Genomic DNA, 20,745 nt, shown 5'->3' with positions numbered 1-20,745 from the left:
CCGCGTTTCTCACGATGAACACGAGCCGAAGCTGAAGGCACAGCGCGGCCGCGTCGAGTGCAGGCTCTGGCCTGCAGGTTCCCCCCGAGTAAGTGCCGTGATTTACTGATCATCGGGTACCTGTGTGGTGATTACTGACATCACACGCCGCCCTTTATTGCCAAATATTTATCATGTTAACCTGAGCCGCCCGCACAGATATAGGAATTCTTAAGTGCCACGCACCCAGCAGTCCGGTGAGGTGCATTTAAAGCATATTGATTGAGCCGTGGGTGGTGGTGAGCACAGATACTTATTTTTTTTCTCATCCTTGTCCATAAACACACCAACAGTTATCAGTTGTCGAGTGTAAATCACGACCATTTCAGCACTAGTTTAGATGTTGAAAACATTAACAATAAAGAAACAGACGTTTTATGGCCATCTGCACCCTTTTCCTGGACCAAACAAAAGCAGTTGTTTATTGCAAAGAAATGTCTTCCTTTAGATACCTCAGCCTTCTCCCCTGTGATCGTACATTCTGAAAACTGATCTTCAAAGGCTTGTGCAGCAAGCTATTTTTTCAATTGAACAACCAAGATGAGAAAAGTCAATCAGCATAGGACTACATGGGTACAAACTGTTTTCAAAACCACCTTGTGGGCTTCAAAGAAACTCCTGCTCTGCCTGGTGCTCACTACAGCCAGAAACCCTCTGTAGAGCACAGCACCGCCGGGATGCCCCATTCCGCAGCTACCTGATGCTCTCTGTGGGCAAGTATGAGCCTCTGTGTGATGACGCGGTACTAAGAATGACATTTCATATATAAATATGTAATGAGTCAACGGGGGAACAGAAGAGGCAGCAGCGCCAAGGTCCCTGAATCTGAGCAATAGTGTACCAACTAACGAGAATGATCTTCCAGTGAAAGGGCACTAAAACATCAACGATGTGGCGAAACTCATAGAGAGTCACAGATTTAAAGCATAAAAGCCAGAATTGTGGATTTTGAGAAGATCCTTGTATATGTATATATATATTTTTTGGAAGATTGTTACTGAAAGTGGCCATTGAATATGATCGGCCCAATTACAGTCCACAGAAACAAAACTTGTTTCTGAAATCAGGGCTATCGGCTGTGGAGCTATGCAGACATCCCAGCATGTGGTCTAGTTAGCCTAGCCACACCACAGCATGCAAACCCAGCCAAAGGCACCAGCACTGACTCGGTCCACACAGATTAAAGGCATCACAAGAAAGGGCTTTTTTTTGTGTGTGTGTTTGTGAATTTGGTGGTAATGTCACTTATTTATTTTCACCCTAAGCAAGGTTGCACATCTACTCATTAAATGGGGGGGGGGTTCAGAAACTAAACTAGTAAATTAAAACTAGAAAATTAAACTAGTCACCACAATTGGGCCAATTTTTTTTTTAACAGTTTCACAAATCTACCAAAATAAATACCTTTAAGTCATGTTCACCTTTAGGATGATACATGATGAATTCAATCAAATTCAAATATACATGTTGCACATTCCCCCCCTGAAAAAATGGAAACAGTCACTTTGAACCTTGCTTCCAGCTTATTCCACTCTTTGACCCGTGTTCTGGAGCTTTAATGAAGCCATTGCATAATAGTTCTTGGGACAATTCTTTAGAGCACCAGACAATGAAACAAGAACACAGTGTAGCCTTTCAGAATGAATTATAACGCTCCCTCCACCCCCATCCCCACCCATATCCTCACCCATATCCTGTGGACGAACGGAAGACAAATGTTCATGCCTGACTTTTAACCATTCCCTTGAAGACTAGGCATACAGCAAGATGGAACATGTTTAGCAGGTTTGAACCTTCCTACTTTCTTAGTACTCATAAAAGCTTGAAAAACCAAGCAAAAAGCAGACTCAACCCAATAAACTGCTTTATGCAGTCAATTAATCACCAGAATGAACCAGTCAATGAACCTCAGTTGGTGCAGGTGCAGGGGAAAACTGGGGGAGAAGCAAGATATTTCAGTCCTAAATCGGTTCTTCTCATCAAAGACACAAATTACAGTGTTCCTATTCACACTGACAGCGCAGAGCAGGTAAGGAAACAGTAAATCAATGCGTAATTAATGTCCACCCTGCCCGCACATTTAGCTGGAAGCTAAATATTGTTCTCAGAGCACAATCGACTGCACAGATCTCGTGAAGAGGAATGCGACCGGCTCCCATGAGTGGGAGTTGGTTCCGAATGGCGTGCTGAACGAACAGCCAGTTCCACGGCATGTTTGTGTAACTGGCGGCACCTTCCGCATTGCATGGTTCTTCAAACAGAGAGAGCTGGTGGATATTTAGAAACTGTTAATGGACAGAGAGACTTCCTCCTTATGTTGATGGTCAAGCTGCTGAACTTTTACTTTCTGTGAGTAAACATTAGGATCTCCAGAATTGATGTTACTGTTCCATTCATATAAAAAAAAATTATTAGTCTATACCGCAAAAGGAAGTAAAAACAATATTTTAAAGATGTGCACTGGATGGGAGAAAATGATTACATATTCAGGAACCATATTCTGATCGGGGCATCAGTGATGTTAATTACTCCATCTATAAAATATCATGCACCTCATGTCTGTTCATATAAAGAAATCAGCTGAGTAAAGCTGAGTTACCATAGACATCTGATCTTGCGTTTAAGGCTATTTACATAAAAATAAACAGAGCTGGAAGAAGCCTGTTCACAGCACCAAACCAAGTGGACCCAAGAAAGCACAATATAACTCAGCCAGCAAGCAGATGGACTGCTCCTGATTCAATCAATACATCACTGTCAGACCAGCCAGCAGGCTTCCTTTTCACCCTCCTCCTGGTCTGGATGGACATGGGATCTATGCTCGAAAAAGAAAACATACATTCAACAACGTATGTGTCGTGAGGCCTTTTGCTCATCACAAAATGGCAAACACATTTGTGAGGCTCCTGGCAGGCACTCATCCAAGTGAAGGATGCATTTCCTGCAGCGATAACTGCTGCAGTGAAGCTGATGATCACTGGTAAATTACCCTCAATATCCAAGGGCAACAATCTCCCAACGATACATCTCAGATATTTCCTGATAATAATGTGCCCAGATGTTGGCTGCAATATAATAACCACCCACAGCCACTGGCACTCCTGGGGTTCTCACTGCTGACATGTTTATGTGCACTAAAACACAGGAGCCGTAATCTGGGGAGGCGGGAATCTTCCCAGAGGGCCAGTTAGGTTTTGGCTGACCGGACCGATTAGTCTTTGGCAAACGGCACGTTTAGGAAGTTATTGTGCCCCGCCAGCCAGGAGACCTGAACAATGAGCTTGTGATCATTGTCTCTTTGATGCTAGTGTACAAACACACAGACATATAGCCATAAATTACACCACCCCACAGGCTGTTTGTATAGAGCAATGGCCATTCACTCCTAAACTGCTACAGAGTCATGTGTGTGTCTGTATGTATGTATGCATGCGTGTATGAAAGAATCATTTTATAGGAACAGGAAAATACTTTTTTTACATTGACTTCCTGCCCTTATGTAAAACAGGTTGGGTCAACAATCACCAAACAATAAAAATAGACAAAGTAGTGCCACTTTAAGAGCACCGACTGGTGAAGTGAGTAACACTGATTTTCTGATACTGGTCAAAGGGGTAGATATTTTAGGATGCAAGTGAGCAGTGAAGTTTAAACAAAGTGAATGAAGGAAATTGCAACAATTTGAGTTTGACTTTCACAAAGCTAAACAATATCCTGAACAAGTCCTTTTCATGAATGCCTTTCTGATTACAGGACTACCTTTACAGGTTTGGGTGCCCGACGCCTTAAGTGTTGTGGCTGACATGGCACATGCAGACATGGCACAAGTGAAATCATCATCATACTATGCATGTTAATAAATTAATTGATTTATTCAAATTTATTCCAAAGCTAAGTGCAATTTGTTTACGGCAAGACACTATTTACACTACAAAATGTCCATATTTGACATTAAATAGGCTGACATTGTTCATGTTGTAAATGACAATGGCAGCTGAAAATGGAATATCATATTCCATGTTAATGATGGAATATCAGCAGAAAAGTAAACAGAGACACAATTTGTCTTGAGGTCCAATGGAACGAAATGTTCACTAATGGAAGTCTTTCACTTTAAAACCTTCAGTAGTCTGCGGAAGCTCATCACTAAGCAAAGACCGGGGACTTTGTGTGGTGTCAGAGTGGGCATGAACTCGCTGCACTGGAGTTGACAGAATATAACCCTTTTCCCCGTGTGCAGTATGTAAGCATGTTCCGCTGTCAATAAAATACAGTATGTGCTTGTATAAACTTTAGACTTGATATCTAGATATTCTGGATCAGCAATATGGGCTGGGCTCATCTGGAATCCCATGCAACAGGGCAAAAAAAACCTCTACTGGGTTCATTAGACGTTACTGTCAGGTGGAATGAGAGCTGCATTAGTTATGCATCAGTTGCATCATGGACCAGACTGTTGCAGAAGACTCAGACAGAAGGAGAGTCCCACACTCACCTTGGAATAAAGAATAAATTAAGTGTTCTTGTACAACCTTACACACACACACAGGCCATTTTATGATGTAGCCCAGGTTGCTACTTTACATACACTCACTACCACTATTCATCAAAGGACCACTGCTGGCCATATATTACAGACCAGACCATATATAACAGAAAAACAACAATCATAAATTGAATTTTGCACTCATTACTGCTGGGTACTGCCGGCTAGACACCGCTCCACCACCCAGCAGCGGGACCGTAATCTGTTCATTTCCATATATAAACGGTGCACCATCAGGGTTTCTAATGAAATGTCCAGCAAGTGAACATGCAGCCTGGGCTTCGAAAGCAGAAATGGAGTTTGAGAAAAATATTTCAGCCCAGACTGACAATTTCCTCTTCCTGCCTGGAAACCTGCAAGATATGATCTAACTGCATATATTTACTTAGTCTGCAAGCTCTTTAATGACTGGGAAGTGCAGGAAAGCCATTCCACCTACACACCCTGTGCTAAATGTCTTAAACAGCCGGGTGATTATACCCCATGTTTAGTCTCATTGATGGCTAAGTCAAAGAGAGAAGTGCCTTTGGATTGAAAACGCAGAGGTGGGCAGCGGAAAAAACTAGATGGGCTGCAACAGTTCAGAACAGAGATTTGAGGCTTCAAAAACTGCAGGTAACAAGAGAATCCAAGCAGCTCTTCTCACCAGATCAAACACCTCCCTCTTACCTCCTGAAATAATGTGTTACTGCTGGATAGGATCATATGGCCATTACACACCTGAACAGATATACTAATTAATATTAAAAAGGCTGGTTATGTTGAGTGAGTTATTAAACATGGAATCCCGGGGAGTTGAACAAAATCTCCTGCCTAACGGTTTACCTTTGATTACCAAATGAAATAAATAGGCTACAGTAGACGTAAACTGTATTGCAGCGGAAATTTTAATACAGCAAACGGGTGGGAAAGGGAGGGGGCTCAGACTGTGCTCTGGTATGGTTTGTCTGGCATGGTCCTTAGCAGGCAATCTGGAGTGCTATTGTTGTGATTAATTACTGTAGACAGATATACCTATTCAGTGTGAACAAAGGACTGTTAATTAAGAAAGAGAGAGAGTAGGAACGTTTTTGAAATGCACAAAAAAAAAGGAGCCAACAGACCATGGTTTGACTAACTACCTTGGAAATTAGATGAGAGAGTTCTGCATCGCTGTGTTTCGAAAAACTAATTTATTGTATTGTAATATTTAATTAGAATGTTTAATTTATGTGAAATCATAATTCATATACACTTCAAGCAGTGTTGTGGTATACAGAATATCTATACAGCAGTCAAGATACATTTTCATATGAATTCACTCTGCTTTTTATGCTTTAGTAAATAAATTATGCAAAGGTTACAAATATATGATTCAATGTTCAATAATTAATTGATAAATTAGATAATGATAGAAAAGTGGTAGTAGCCTGGTAGTAGCCTAGTGGGTAACACACTCGCCTATGAACCAGAAGACCCGGGTTCGAATCCCACGTACTACCATTGTGTCCCTGAGCAAGACACTTAACCCTAAGTTGCTCCACGGGGACTGTCCCTGTAACTACATGATTGTAAGTCGCTCTGGATAAGGGCGTCTGATAAATGCTGTAAATGTAAATGTAAATGAAAAGTGCAGAGACCGGATTGGATACAGAACTGATATTAGAGATTATATATGATCTAGATATAGAGATCTTCATCACACACAGTCTTATATATGGGTGGTAGTAGCCTAGTGTGTAACACACTAGCCTATGAATCAGAAGACCCAGGTTCAAATCCCACTTACTACCATTGTGTCCCTGACCAAGAGGAGTCACAGCTACTTTGGCTGAAAATGGGCAGGTTGTCACACCAGGTCAAAAGCTCTCAAAAGTGCCATGTTCACCATCAAAAGATAAAAAAAAATGACAGATGTCAGAAGACAGAGCGGACCCAGCCCTGATTCATTACTATTTTGCCATTAGGTAATTATTTGGTTGGCATGCTGAGTTTGCTACCTGTTGCTTACAGCACTCTACCATGAGTGCACATTGTAGAAGTGTTTAAATGGAGGAGTCTTTTTTTCCCCCAGCTGGCTGCTGCAATGCTTCCTTCACCACCGTACAGGTAGTCATTATCCTCACGCTGTATTAACAATCTGCAATTGCCCTGCACTTTCAACATGGTCCAGAGTGTACATTATAAAAAAAATGTAAAAATATTACAGTCTGGTTTAATTACCGAACACAAACAGCTCCATAGTGTACCACCACATTTTGGGTATAAAAGCCAAAAATGACAATATGTCAAAGTGTTGCAAATGACTGTAGCAATCTTTGGGGTGCCTTTGAATTGAATAAAATTAGGGGAGAGATCACAATTATTTACTGGCTACGCAGACATAACGAGACAGACACAGAACACAAAGAGAATAATGAGAATCTGGAAGAAAATGAAAGTAATAATGCATTCTAGAACCTCCTGCAGGGCCTGTGCAGGAAGGTATTATGAAACAGAAGCAAAAAGAAAAGGGGGGAAAAAAAGAAAGAAACTCCATGTTTTAAAATCCAAATAAACTTGAATAAAGTGGAACTTGTGGATTTTCACTGTAGGTTTATCACAAACATACTCTAAACGATTTGCACATCTAAATGCACCCAATATGCATTTCATGTGGTGGGGTGGGTTCTTAAATGCAGAGAGCCTAATTCAAACCCTTGTTCTGCTAGACAGCATCTGGCGATCAAAGAAAAAGAAGCTGATGTTCATGCTTGCCGTGCTAGTGGACATGGTCCTGAGATCACGTGGGTGATGCTCACTGACAGCACCATGAAAACGTTTTATCATGAGGACAGAAACTGGAGGCAAACAGAGGAGGAGGGAGGAGACTTGTGGCCATGTGTTGCCATATTGGCCATTTATTTGTCATTTAAGAATGTTATGTAGTTGTGGCAGGTAAACACTCAAGACAGATTTGGCAGTTTTGTGTTTGTTAGTGTATTTTGAGGGCACCTGGCAACACTATCTGAGCTATTCTGTACGTGTGAGCAGATACAGAATCATACAGAATGAGAACATGAGAGAGCACGAGAGCTGTCAATCATTGCCACAAGCTCCTCCCACTGAATAAAAACACCACTCCCAATGAATAAAAACACCACTAAAGTCTTCTGTAGACTGACACATTTGGTAGTTAATTTCCCTTTTCAACATACAGATACAGTGGGGCAAAAAAGTCAGCCACCATTTGTGCAAGTTTTCCCATTTCAAAAGATGAGAGAGGCCTGTAATTTTCATCATAGGTATACCTCAACAAAATGAGCAAAAAAATCCAGAAAATCATATCCTCTGATTTTTTATTAATTTATTTGCAAATTATGGTGGAAAACTTGTATTTGGTCACTAACAAAAGTTCATCTCAATACTTTGTTATATACCCTTTGTTGGCAATGACGGAGGTCAAACGTTTTCTGTAAGTCTTCACAAGGTTTTCACACACTGTTGCTGGTATTTTGGTCCATTCTTCCATGCAGATCTCCTCTAGAGCAGTGATGTTTTGGGGCTGTCGCTGGGTAACACGGACTTTCAACTCCCTCCAAAGATTTTCTATGGGGTTGAGATCCTGAGACTGGCTAGGCCACTCCAGAACCTTGAAATGCTTCTTACGAAGCCACTCCTTCATTGTCCGGGTGGTGTGTTTGGGATCATTTTCATGCTGAAAGACCCAGCGACGTTTCATCTTCAATGCCCTTGCTGATGGAAGGAGGTTTTCACTCACGATACATGGCCCCATTCATTCATTCCTTTACACGGATCAGTCGTCCGGGTCCCTTTGCAGAAAAACACCCCCAAAGCATGATGCTTCCACCCCCATACTTCACAGTAGGTATGGTGTTCTTTGGATGCAACTCAGCATTATTTCTCCTCCAAACACGACAATTAGAGTTTTTACCAAAAATTTCTATTTTGGTTTCATTTGACCATATGACATTCTCCCATCCAGATGCTCTCTAGCAAACTTCAGATGGGCCCGGACATGTACTGGCTTAAGCAGGGGAACACGTCTGGCACTGCAGAGTACCTGGCGGCGTAGTGTGTTACTGATGGTTATAGGCTCTGTGAGTCAGAAATCTTGCTTGTTTGTTAGTGACCAAATACAAATTTTCAACCATAATTTGCAAATAAGCTCTTTAAAAAAATGAGAGGATGTGATTTTCTGGATTTTCTCATTTTGTCTCTCATAGTTGAGGTATACCTATTATGCCCCACTGTAAATATCCTCAAGGCATTTTTGAAAAGCCCCATTTGTATTCATAGTTGAGGGTCCTAATGAACCAGAGCTGATCACTTCATCGATGGTAACATGAAAGCACATTGTAAGTCGCTCTGGATAAGGGCGTCTGCCAAATGCCTTAAATGTAAATGCTACTCTGTCTGCATTTAGAATAATGACATAAGTCTCTTAAGATTGATTTCCCCCCATTTTGATAACTTTTATGATAGATTAAAATGAAAGGGGGAGACAGATTTATTTTTTGGAAAAAAGCAGCAAAGCAGAGAGAGAGAGAGAGGACAGATGATGGGTGAGAGGGAGCTAGAGCAGTCATTCTGACATGGACCTTTATCCTAACTGTGGCTTCATTAGACTGCCCATCCATGGACTGCATAGTTTATGTCATGTCCATGACAAACGGCACTCTTCTCCCTCAGGCATTAGTCTGAGATAATGGACAGAAAGACAGAGTGGGCAGTTGGACTCACAGAAGGCACACAGATGCACAGAGCTTGATCTACGGACAGCCAAGCACGCACGCGCACACAAAAAAAAAAAAAAAAAAAAAAAAACCCACACGCGTACACATATACATAGACACATACACACTTGAGGACATGCACAGACAGAAGCGCAGGCCCGCCAATTAGGATGCATGAAATGTCACAAGATTAGCATGGCGCGCCAAGGCTTTAACTAAGAGCGCTATTGATCAGCTTGTATAATGGCTGTTCTGGGAACAGCCCGTTTCCAATGGCCTGGAGGGAACAGGAGGGGCATCTGTGACGGGCCTACATGCTTCGTGAAGAAAAACCAAAACCAAACCAAATGCACTGGCTGAGAGAGCTGCTGGGAAGCCATTAGCATTCATTCAGTTCACCCAAATGTGGCCTGCCCTACCTTTTGACAAGAACTGAATCTGACAGGTTCTAGTGAGACCTCTCACTTTTAAATCGGAGTGATTAAAATTTCATTGCTGGGAATTCTACTATGAAACAGCTTGGATCCTGACTTGTTCCCCCCCCATCTCTCTCTCTTTTCTTCCAAAGTGATACACCACACAGAAAGGCTGCATATCATCAGACTCCATCTGGCTCCATCTCCAAACGTCTGCATGTTCGTGCTCATTCGGCGCACTCTATCTGCTGCAGACAGGCCGGAGAAAGCCTGACGTCATTGACTCCAGTTAGTAACCTGTGAGCGGTTCAGGGAACGGAACGCAGATGAGTACACACCACCACACACACAAACTTAAACTAAATCTTTTATTGCACCCTGCAGGAGAAACTGTTCTGCTCAGCTATGAAATGGTTCAGCTCAAGTACGAAAAGCTTAAAAATTTGAATTGATTCTTACATCAGTCTGATGGCACTATTTTAAAAACAGGCATTTGTCAGTCAGTCATTGGGCTCATCTTATTTTATATTGTATATGAAAGTGAAAGTGAACGTGAAATGATTGTCATTGTGAAACACTACAGCACAACACACGGTGACACAACGGAATGTGTCCTCTGCTTTTAACAATCACCCTTGGTGAGCAGTGGGCAGCCATGAAAGGGCGCCCGGGAAGCAGTGTGTGGGTGCTTTTGCTCAGTGGCACCTCAGTGGCACCTTGGCCAGGGATTTGAACCGGCAACCTTCTGATTACAGGGCCGCTTCCTTAACTGCTAGGCCACCACTGCCCCAAATTCATATGGATATACATGGATTGCAGAGGGCTCTTCACATTTACAAAAGCAATCAAGAGGGAGACAATGTTCTGATGATCTGGTTGTGGGTTAAACATTAACAAATGAAGTGTGTGTGTGTGTGTGTGTGTAGGTGTGTGTGTGTGTATATATATATATATATATATATATATATATATATATATAAAACCCTTAAAGCAGCCTCATAAGTGCCACCAGTTCAGTATATAAGTAAGAATGCAAAGATCTCAAATCAAAGCCATTTAATAAAGACCAGTACATCGCAGAGTACAAGACAGAACAAGAACCCAGTTATTTGATGGTAGTTCTATAAATAAACCATGGGCTGTGTAATGCGGATGAAGTCGGTTGAAAAGTCTTTCATGCAGCTCAGAGTGTAAAATCAGTCACCTGAGTATGCCCAGTAGGGTTCACCTGCTGCCCTCTTCTCTCTGGCCTCTGGCTGTTTCCCATGGTGCTCCGCACCAGAACTGGAGGCTGAGGAACAGGGAGAGAAACAGAGTTCAGGCCTTGTGGATTCTCACAGCATAATTTACTGGAACATTCAGAGTGAACCATGTCCATTCTTTACACCAGTATTAGGGTATCCAAAGGTTCATGGAATAATGTTACATTCATATTTACCATGTCTTATCAACTTTATATTATATAATATTAAATGTCAGGCATGCAATGAACACACATACTGTTTGTTCAGTTCTCAGCTCCGTACAACATAACATAGTGGGAAATACAGTATATGCGTTAAATTAAAAAATATAATATGACCCTCCCAATCCTGCCCTGAGTTTTGTTATATTAGGAGAACCACAACATGAGCTGTTGGTGATATGGTTTTCGTTTCAGAACCATTACCGTTTAATATCCTACATGAGGACTGAAGCTCTTTACAAAGCCCACAGAAGTTAAGAGAGATGAACCAGGAGACCTTGGCAACAGCCACAGTGTCCGGAGTTCTTTTTTTTTCCCATAATAGGGCAATCACAAGAAATAATGATCATTTTTAGACACCCTTGGCAGGTATGCACACATTTCAGCAGCCATTACTCGTGGTTCATCACACGATACCAATCTCAGACTCGCCACTTAAAGTATTTCAACTCTGTCACAGCATGCTGTTCAAGAAAAGGTTTTTTTCCTTGTTTGAGGCGAATAAAAAGGAGAAAGACAAGTGACTCTAATCCAAATAATGAAGTGCAATTAAAGTCCCCGCCTTGTAATAAATGCTTCTCATTCAGGCTTATTTTAATCCTGTCAGATCTGTAGCTGCAAAAGATATATACGCCCGGTGACACGAAAGGTGGGTCCCCTATCGTGTCCCTTGTTCTCGCCTGAAAGCCACACACGTCCCTATGATCGAGCTACTAACTGCATCACCAGAGAAGCGCGCACACGGGGGGGGACATGCTTCAGAATAAATGGGGCTTCCTACAAGGCCGAGAGCAGGTCCTTTATCCCGTTCTTATTTTAGCACAAGCCCAGTCAGGTACAGTGCTCCTTTACAGAGAGGGGGTGGATGGGGAACGTAAGAGATGTGATGCTTGCACAAACACATTTTCCCAACCTCAGCTGAACAATTACCCACAGTTGCATCATTACATAGGGGATTAATTAGGCACCACGCACTGACTATTCATTCTACTGGCACCAGCACGGCCCCGCCCATTTGCTTGCAGTCTTCAAGACCCAAGAGAAGGGCTGGGTATCAACATTTTTCTGACACCAGAAAGATATCTTGTTTCCTATACCGGTTCATGAACAATACTTATTTCTATACCAATTAGGTTATTAAATTAATTCCACAAAACTTTTTTTCCCCTTCTCAATAAACCTTGGCGACAACCAGTATAAAAGTATTGTTAGAAATCAAATATGTAGTTGGTTATTGTTTTTCTTTTTTTGGAGGGGGGGGGGGGGGGGGGGTGGGGGTATCAAGCAGTGCAACAGGCTGCTAGAAAAACTGTTTTAAACAGTTCCCCTCTTCTAGGGGAAAATATTATTATTAGTGTAGTAAAGGCTAGAGGTTAAGTAAAATGTAACACGCAGAACAATAAAATGCAGTCATGCTGTGTACTATAGTACTGTAGTAAGAGTGCTCCGTATACAGCATAAGAGCAATAGGTTGCTTAACACCAAAACTACTGGTCTTGCACACCTTTTCAGTGCAGTTATAGTGCTTCTCTATGACATGATGTCACGTGTTCGTCACATTATTCTCAACTGCTCACGCAGCTTGGAAGGCTATGGTGTGATTAGCTACTCTAGACTGGTACAAGACTGCATTAATATTTTATGAGTGGCAATAATGTTCAATAATTTGTAGTTAATAGGTACCAGTGATTTATTTTAGTCCATTTTACATCTGAAAAAAGGCACTATTAAGCAGAAATGCACACACACACTCCTTTTGCATTCACTCAGCAAAGTCTGACACAATCAGCTAACCTTCCAACTAAATATGCAGATATAATGAAATCCCGAAATAGCACAGGATGATCCTCAGCTGCTGTCGAGTGAAATGTGCTCAGTGGTGCTCCGACAGGGACGGTAAAAGGCCAGTAAGGCAGCGAGAGGGAGACAGCAGCGCCTACAGATGGATAGCAGCCCCCTCACGGACAGGTTGAGTGAAAGAATCCTGTTACTTTGATCAAAGTGGGGAGCAGACAGCCTTATGGTAATGGGCGACGCTCCCTTCTGTGCGCCCCCCTCCCCCGCCTCCGTTTTGAGCCACACAGGACACAACGGCGAGGCTCAGCCATATACCTGCACACGGTGCTTACTCAACTCAATCCAGTCAGGCCGGCGAAACCTGGCCGCAGTACCGACGAGTCTCTGCATACTTCACTGTGTTAAAGGTCTGATGTCAGAGGCTGTCATGGCTACAGGGAACTGAATCACACGGGTGCCTACATAAACCCTGCCAACCCCCCCAATCTCTCACCTGGAGTTCAAAAGACACGGCTCCCCTATTAATAAGCCAACTATATTTCCCAAAATTCTAAGCCTTCAAAATAGAACCTCTAGCACCGCCTTAGTGGAGGTCAGGGTTTTAATTCAGAAAGAGATGTGCCACCGTCCTGCACGTAGGGAGGCTGCTGCACAGCGACACCGGCCATCAGTTGCTCACACATTCAATTTACACACCGGTCACACTTACAGGTGTGGGGAACAAATAAGGGTTATGACACTGAAGGAAGAGGGCCCATCATGCGTCATAATCTTTGTTTAACTGGTGTCTCTGGTATCTGTGCGTGTGCAACATGGAATCCTATTGGCAAAAAATCTGCATGAAAAAGGAAACTCTGAAAGAAGAAGCCAGTACAAATCCATACATAAACAGATGTGCCTGCAGCTCTCAGACTGTTTGGACAGTAGCACAGCGGAATTATTTTTTTTTAATGTCTTTTTCAACACTTTTTGGTGAGGAAAAAACCCAACACAGGTTCCTGAACCAAGCATCATGTGAGCTGCTATCACCATCAGGTCTAAAGCCAGGATGTGCCAGTGCCCATTATACATCTGTGAGGGCATCATTAATTCAGAAAGATATATGGAAATACGATGCCACGTCTCTTCCAGGGCGCATCACTTCCGGACAACACCACTTTTACAGTAATGATAATGCGCTGTCGAATTGCATAAATATATAATGGCCATATCTTGCACTGCCACTTTTCTTGAACCTTTGTGGACTTGCTAACAAACCACTTGTCCAGGCAACTGTACAATGACAATACAAGGTCTTGAGTCTTGAGTAATAAAACGCAAAAGGAAGGGTTATTGGATTAAGACAAAGATTTCAATGTGTTGATTCTTAATGACAGTGAGATGAGTGGGACTGCACGTAACGTCTTCATGCCAGATTCTGAAGGGTTTTACGATGTCCATTCCTAGACCTGTTAACATTGTTAACTGTTAACATTGCGGCTGATCTATAAACCTGCAAACTCAACATATGGACTAATGTGATACAGCTAAATGTCTGAAATGGCTTAGCTGCAATTCTAAATGAGACGATACTTTTTAATTCGATATTTGTAAGCATTCTCATTGTTCATTATAAATCTCAGGCAGTGTTCCAACCCTCCAGAATAAATATGAACAATATTTGACTCTTAACTTACTTGTTCATTGCATATTAAATCACAATTTGAAAATTAATAGCATCATTAACATAATACAGAAATATTTAGGACTGTCTTTGAAAAATGTAAATAAAATATGAATGTCAATAGATAAATGAAACTCTCTGAAACATGGCTTTGCCAAAAAATAATATTTTTGATACTAAATCTGTTTTATGAAAAAAAACAGGTTATGTGGTTTATTTTAGGTTTAGAACAGAACTGAAAGTATTAATCTTTTTTATTTTTAATTTAAATGGTGTTGAAGCAGGGTATTTTACTGAATGTAAAACATTCAACACAAGATGTCACGGAGCATTCCGTATGCAAACTGTATTCCAAGACATTAGCTGAAAACATTATTTTACTTGTTCAACAGCACTTCCAGAGAAAGAAACAAAGCAGTATGTAGTGTGTGTGTGTGTGTGTGTAAGTGCCTTCGTGTAAATGAGTAAAACGTAGATTAGATCCCAGCTCAATCACGTTTATGCAGCCAACTGCTTTGCCCCTTATGATTGTCCCTGTTTCTCCCCCTTTTGTAAAGCACTGAATGCGCTGCGCAGACATCCCTAAATGGCAAGGCAGACATTTACACTGTGCTGCAAAGCAAGCACTTAAAGGGCATTCACCACATTCACAGACTTTCCATCGGAAAAGGTCAGAAATCCTGGCACGTGGCGTGCACAGAACACAACGTAGTCGCTCGTCAGCGCCTGACTTCTGATTATCGTGGAGCATCTCTTGATATAGATCACAGAAAAGCACAAGGCTGTTAGCACAGCAGAAAGAAACAAGGCCAGCCGTACTTCAGGGATGACACTGGACCTCGCTTTTTATTCCAAGAAATCCATAATTAAACACTTCACCTCTATTGGCAATGCGCAGGGCAACAAAATATAACTTCTGTTTGGATTTTGTGTGATTTATTATAAATGCATTACAAGCAACGGATCTCTTTAGATATGTACACTGATTGTGCATAACATCAAAACCACTGAGATGGAGTGAATAACACTGATCATTGTGAAGGCTAACCCAGCCACTGGGGACGGACGTGCTCCCAAGCCCGGGTAAATAGGGATGGCTGCGTCAGGTCAATTCTGCGGATAGCCAGACCGGTCGAGCTGCTGTGGCGACCCCTAATGGGAGCAGTCCAAGGGAGAAGGTTATTTCATTATAAAGCACCTGTCAAAGGATGGTAGCTATTACTGAACAGTCAATTCTGGAGGAGGATGTTCTTCTGTTGCCATCAGAGGACCAAATTGTCAAGCTAGATGACTAGCTCAGAGCATGAGGGATCGAGGGTTCCTGGTATGCAGTGGATATTATTTACCAAAAGTTGTCTAATGAAGGACAACCAGTGAACCAGTAAAGAGAGTCATGGACACGCAAGGCTTACTCATGCATGTGGCACCATCTGGCCTGCGACACTGCAAAACTAAAACCTTAACACCTTAACACCATGACAGAAATGTAACCTGGAGGAGGCAATGATGCACAAAAGGAAATCCTCTTGGGTCCTGGCCTTCATGTGACCATTAATCCTTGGTGCAAACTATATCCACCAATTCGTGGCACTCGACGGCCCCTTTCAACAGAATAATGTTATTATTAATTACATTATTAATGAATTATTAATAACATTATTCATAGACAAGCCAACTTTCAGTATCCAGGGCTTTAAAGGACCTCCTTAATGTCACATACCACATGATGCTAAACAGGTTTTTGCGCCTTTGATACTCAGACAATTCTAACGTTGATTATTTTTTTCTAAGTGGAAATAGTAATTGTTCACTTCACAGCAATCAAGTACTAAAAGATATGTAGCATAGTTTAATTGCCATGGACTTGAATGCTTATGTTTCAGAAGTAATTGCATGCAATTTTTTTATGATGAATTCAGATAATGACACTTATCGTGAAGGAGATAACCAAGCAGGCAAAGCACAGAGGAGTGGCATAGATAACACAAGTCAGCATCCAACAAATCAGGGTCAAAATGCCAGGCAATTAAGATGGTCAATGGACAATTTCAAGAACTGCAAAAATAAAACAAGCAATGGCTTTAACTAGAACTGCTGCGAAATAACTTAATAGATGATGATGCCTATAATGGGCCATGTCACACCAGGGTCTAACTGGCTTTCATTGATCATTATTTATTTTCTTGAGTGTACATATTACAAATGTACATACACACGGTATTAAGAATACTAAAATAAAAAATTGATATTTCATACACATTGCTTGAGAACCACAAAGCAGACCCCCATTTGGTTGGAACCTTGGCCTGATTGTACAATATCCAATGCTCAAACTGTCTTATTAAAAAACTGTAGAACTGGAACTTTTAAGTAGGGAGCTGAGCGAATGCCAGTAATGGAATTTATGCAAAAATACAGACATGAATATGATATTATACTTCTTCAGTGCTGAAATTTATTACCAGCAAATTCAGCAATGCTGTTGTCAGAAGTCACCAAAAGGGCACATCTAAGCATTTAATTGCAGTCTGTCCAGAATGTTCTGCTGAAAGGTTTTTTTGGTGAGCATTAATGAGGTGGTTGGTTGACAAGTTGACACAAAGACAAAAAGGGTTCAGCCATCTTAATAAAACTTTCATGTCCAGAGCAATTGTATTTGCATGCCAGAAAAAAAAACAATTGTTCAGAGCATGGCGGCCTATGTAATCCTACAAAGTTGGCAAGGAGCACCAACATCCTGCCATTCTTCTGTATTTAGAGAAATAATGATGACCCATTGTTTCATTGTCTGCTGGTGAGAAATCTGACCTATTTCAGACCGCCCACCAGAAAACTTCCTGAGGGAAAGTCAATATTGAACGAATCGGCAGACTAAATTTAAACTCCACAGACCTCATCACCTTCCTGTTCTGAGGCAACCTCTAGAACAAGGTTTATATTAGAAATATACATTACAAGTTGACAAGTGCTTCATAAAGCACCCTATCACACATCCAGCCAACAGAAGCGGATAATGGTCTAGTAATTCATTAAACTCATTAAGTGGAAGACACTTGATCCTTGCCCTACAGCATCTACACCTCACTGCACATTCTATGTTACTCCCAGCTCTGCAGAAGCCTGATTCAATATCCTTCTGGCACATAGTGCCAAATGTATCTAGCATGTACATATCATCTCAAAACAGTTCAGAGGCTCTAAAGGACCCAGTCATTTTCGAACTTTTTCAAATTGTACAGATCGGATCTAATTGGTCACGTATGCATCATGCCACACAAAAATAAAACAAAACACACACACTCATGTGAGACATGAGAACTTTACAATTTTGTGTTGCTTCTCAGAGGCAAGGTACATACAGTACAGGCCAAAAGTTTGGACACACCTTGTCATTCAATGTGTTTTCTTTATTTCCATGAGCATTTGCATTGGTAGATTCTCACTGAAGGCATCAAAACTATGAATTGAACACATGGAGTTATGTACCTGGTCTCCACAGTCACCGGTCCTGAACCCAATCGAGATGGTTTGGGGTGAGCTGGAACGCAGAGTGAAGGTAAAGGGGCCAACAAGTGCTAAACACCTCTGGGAACTCCTTCAAGACTGTTGGAAAACCATCTCAGGTGACGACCTCTTGAAGCTCATCGAGAGAATGCCAAGAGTGAGCAAAGCAGCATTCAGAGCAAAGGGCGGCTATTTTGAAGAAACTATTATTCCACATTTTTTGTTAAGTACATAACTCCAAATGTGTTAATTCATAGTTCTGATGCCTTCAGTGAGCATATACCAATGTAAATGGTCATGGAAATAAAGAAAACACATTGAATGAGAAGGTGTGTCCAAACTTTTGGCCTGTACTGTACACACATACATTATACACACACACATGCATATACAACAATAACAATTTCTGCCTAACAGTCCTTCTGCCATTAGAACTACACCTCTGTGATGTAAAACACAGCGATGACACGTTTATGCCACTTTTTCCATAGTTCATTTGTTCACTTTCATCGTGTTAGGGACCAATCGAATAACAAAATGACTCCTACGTCGAGCTTTTAAGGCTTGTAACTGAATTCTCTCAGATGTATTTTTTATTTATTTTTTATTTTTTTACTCGCCCAACACTTTTTATTTCATTTCCTTTAATTTCCTATGTACAGGCGCCTAGATACTGGGACAGATTCTGCCCTTTGATTTGCCACAATGTACAGAATGTCAAGCTTTTGAACTTTTACCCACCCTCGTACTTCCCCGTTGAGACCTCCTTCCATTGTCATGGTGCCCTGGATCCAGACAGAAGGATGCCAGCCCAGCCCTGTTTGTTTAATAAGGGACGGAAGGCTGATGTTCAATTGCAGCAATGAATTCAATCTTTTCTAAGTATAAGTTTAAGTGTATAATAAAAAATAAAATGATTAACTCAGTTAAATGTTAGCATAAACTGCATAAAATAAAGGACACTAGGCAGGGCTATAAACTAACTTTTTGTACTGATTGCACTTTTTTCATAGATGCACCAGAACAAAAGTTACGTGCACCAGATTTTCGATTGCATCACCTTTAACCAACGCAGTTTTACCGGTTCACTTTTTGTCTTTTTAAAATGTTGTGCATATAGGATATATTGACTTGTAAACGATTAACTAACAATCTGGTTAACAGAGTTGATAATTTGAAGCAGAATTCTACAAGAAAGTTAACTTACTGAAAATATGTTGGTGCTTAAAGTGTTTCACTGTGCTGAAATTAAAACGAAATAAACTAAATAAAAAGCGAATTGAAATCAAAAGTGCAAAGGTTTTCAGAGGTACAGAGACTTTTCTCCCCCGAGTGGCTGGTTGCACCATTGCACATGCAACCTAATTTCTCAATCAATTGGTCGCACGATAGAACACTTGAACTAGAACTGATTTCACACATGAATTCCACAGACACCATAAAAATAAATAAAGCAAGCGTAACCTTCAGTCTTGCATTCAGCATTGTCAGTGAAGAGCCACTGCAAGTGTATCCAACAGAAACCCAATGGTGTGTGTGTGTGTGTGTGTGTACATTCCTTTCTGGTCTATAATTTATATATATATATATATATATATATATGAACAAATGAATATTGAGACTTAGGATGATACAAGGGGTCTGAAACAAAGACCCACAATTACACTGCCCATCAGTCACCAGCACTTTAGATAATGCCCCCGCATTCTTAAAATAACACGTCAAAATGACATGCATGTTAATTAAGGTGATTACAATCGGAGTTTGAGATCCTTCAAGAGCTCAGGGCGACCTATCTGCAGCTAGAAAATGTTAGAAATGTTATAATCAAGGCTGCGGGAAATGAAGCCGCTGATGCCCCCTCGTGAAGGGAAGAACACAACACTTTCCTCCACCATTCTGACTTGGCGAGCATATTGGATTGTGGCACGTTTTGTTAACTAGCTTATTAGCGATAGATCATAAGGTGCTTATTGAGCAATGCGGTGTGGCGATAATGAGGACAGTCGCGCTGATTATTTCTCATTAGCGTTCACTCGCCTCGCAGCCAGCGATGAGCTCGCACTTGCTGCAGGATCTCCCCAGATGCACCCCGTTCCTCATCAGCACGGAGACAACATCACTGACACAGAAATACTCAACGGGGATATCTGCTGTCTCCTCAACACCGTAAACGTTCTTGCTGCAGGAACGACACACTGTCATTATGTGAGAGCTACCGGATCAAAGTATGAAACCAGGGACGATAAAATATCTAAAACACATTTTGTGCTGTGAGTCTGCGACAGCCATTAACAGTTTGCTTTTGTAAACCATCTATATAAAAATGGTGTGTGCATTTCATGCAAAGAACTATTTCACAATATTACGCATTCTTCCTTTTGTAAAATAAAAGTGCTTTACGGCAATTATACGCAATTCCACCTTTTATAGTGGATTTTGTTTTAATTGTTGGATTCAGCAATTCCGTCTGCGTTTTCCGCATCGTGGAAATCATAGGGCCCTAGATTTGCATTCGGATATTATGGATAGCGAGTGAGAGTGATATTTAATTAAGTGTACTTTATTGTGGGCTTCGTAAAATATTAATATACAAGTTC

At 41.3% G+C, this 20,745-nt stretch overlaps 1 protein-coding gene across 1 annotated transcript in view; it reads right to left on the bottom strand.

Moving 5' to 3' along the window:
- ca16b (carbonic anhydrase XVI b) overlaps positions 1–20,745 on the bottom strand; it is a 75,348-nt gene that overhangs the window by 46,574 nt on the left and 8,029 nt on the right. Inside the window, exon 2 of the mRNA XM_028999433.1 lies at positions 10,921–11,007. Within this exon, the coding sequence (XP_028855266.1) occupies positions 10,921–11,007 (87 nt within the window). The remainder of the gene's footprint in view (positions 1–10,920; positions 11,008–20,745) is intronic.

This window comes from Denticeps clupeoides, chromosome 12, assembly GCF_900700375.1.
Source record: "Denticeps clupeoides chromosome 12, fDenClu1.1, whole genome shotgun sequence".
NCBI classification, from domain to species: Eukaryota; Metazoa; Chordata; class Actinopteri; order Clupeiformes; family Denticipitidae; genus Denticeps; species Denticeps clupeoides.
The sequence above is the reverse complement of the archived record's forward strand: the minus strand, read 5'-3'. Positions and strand labels throughout refer to the sequence as shown.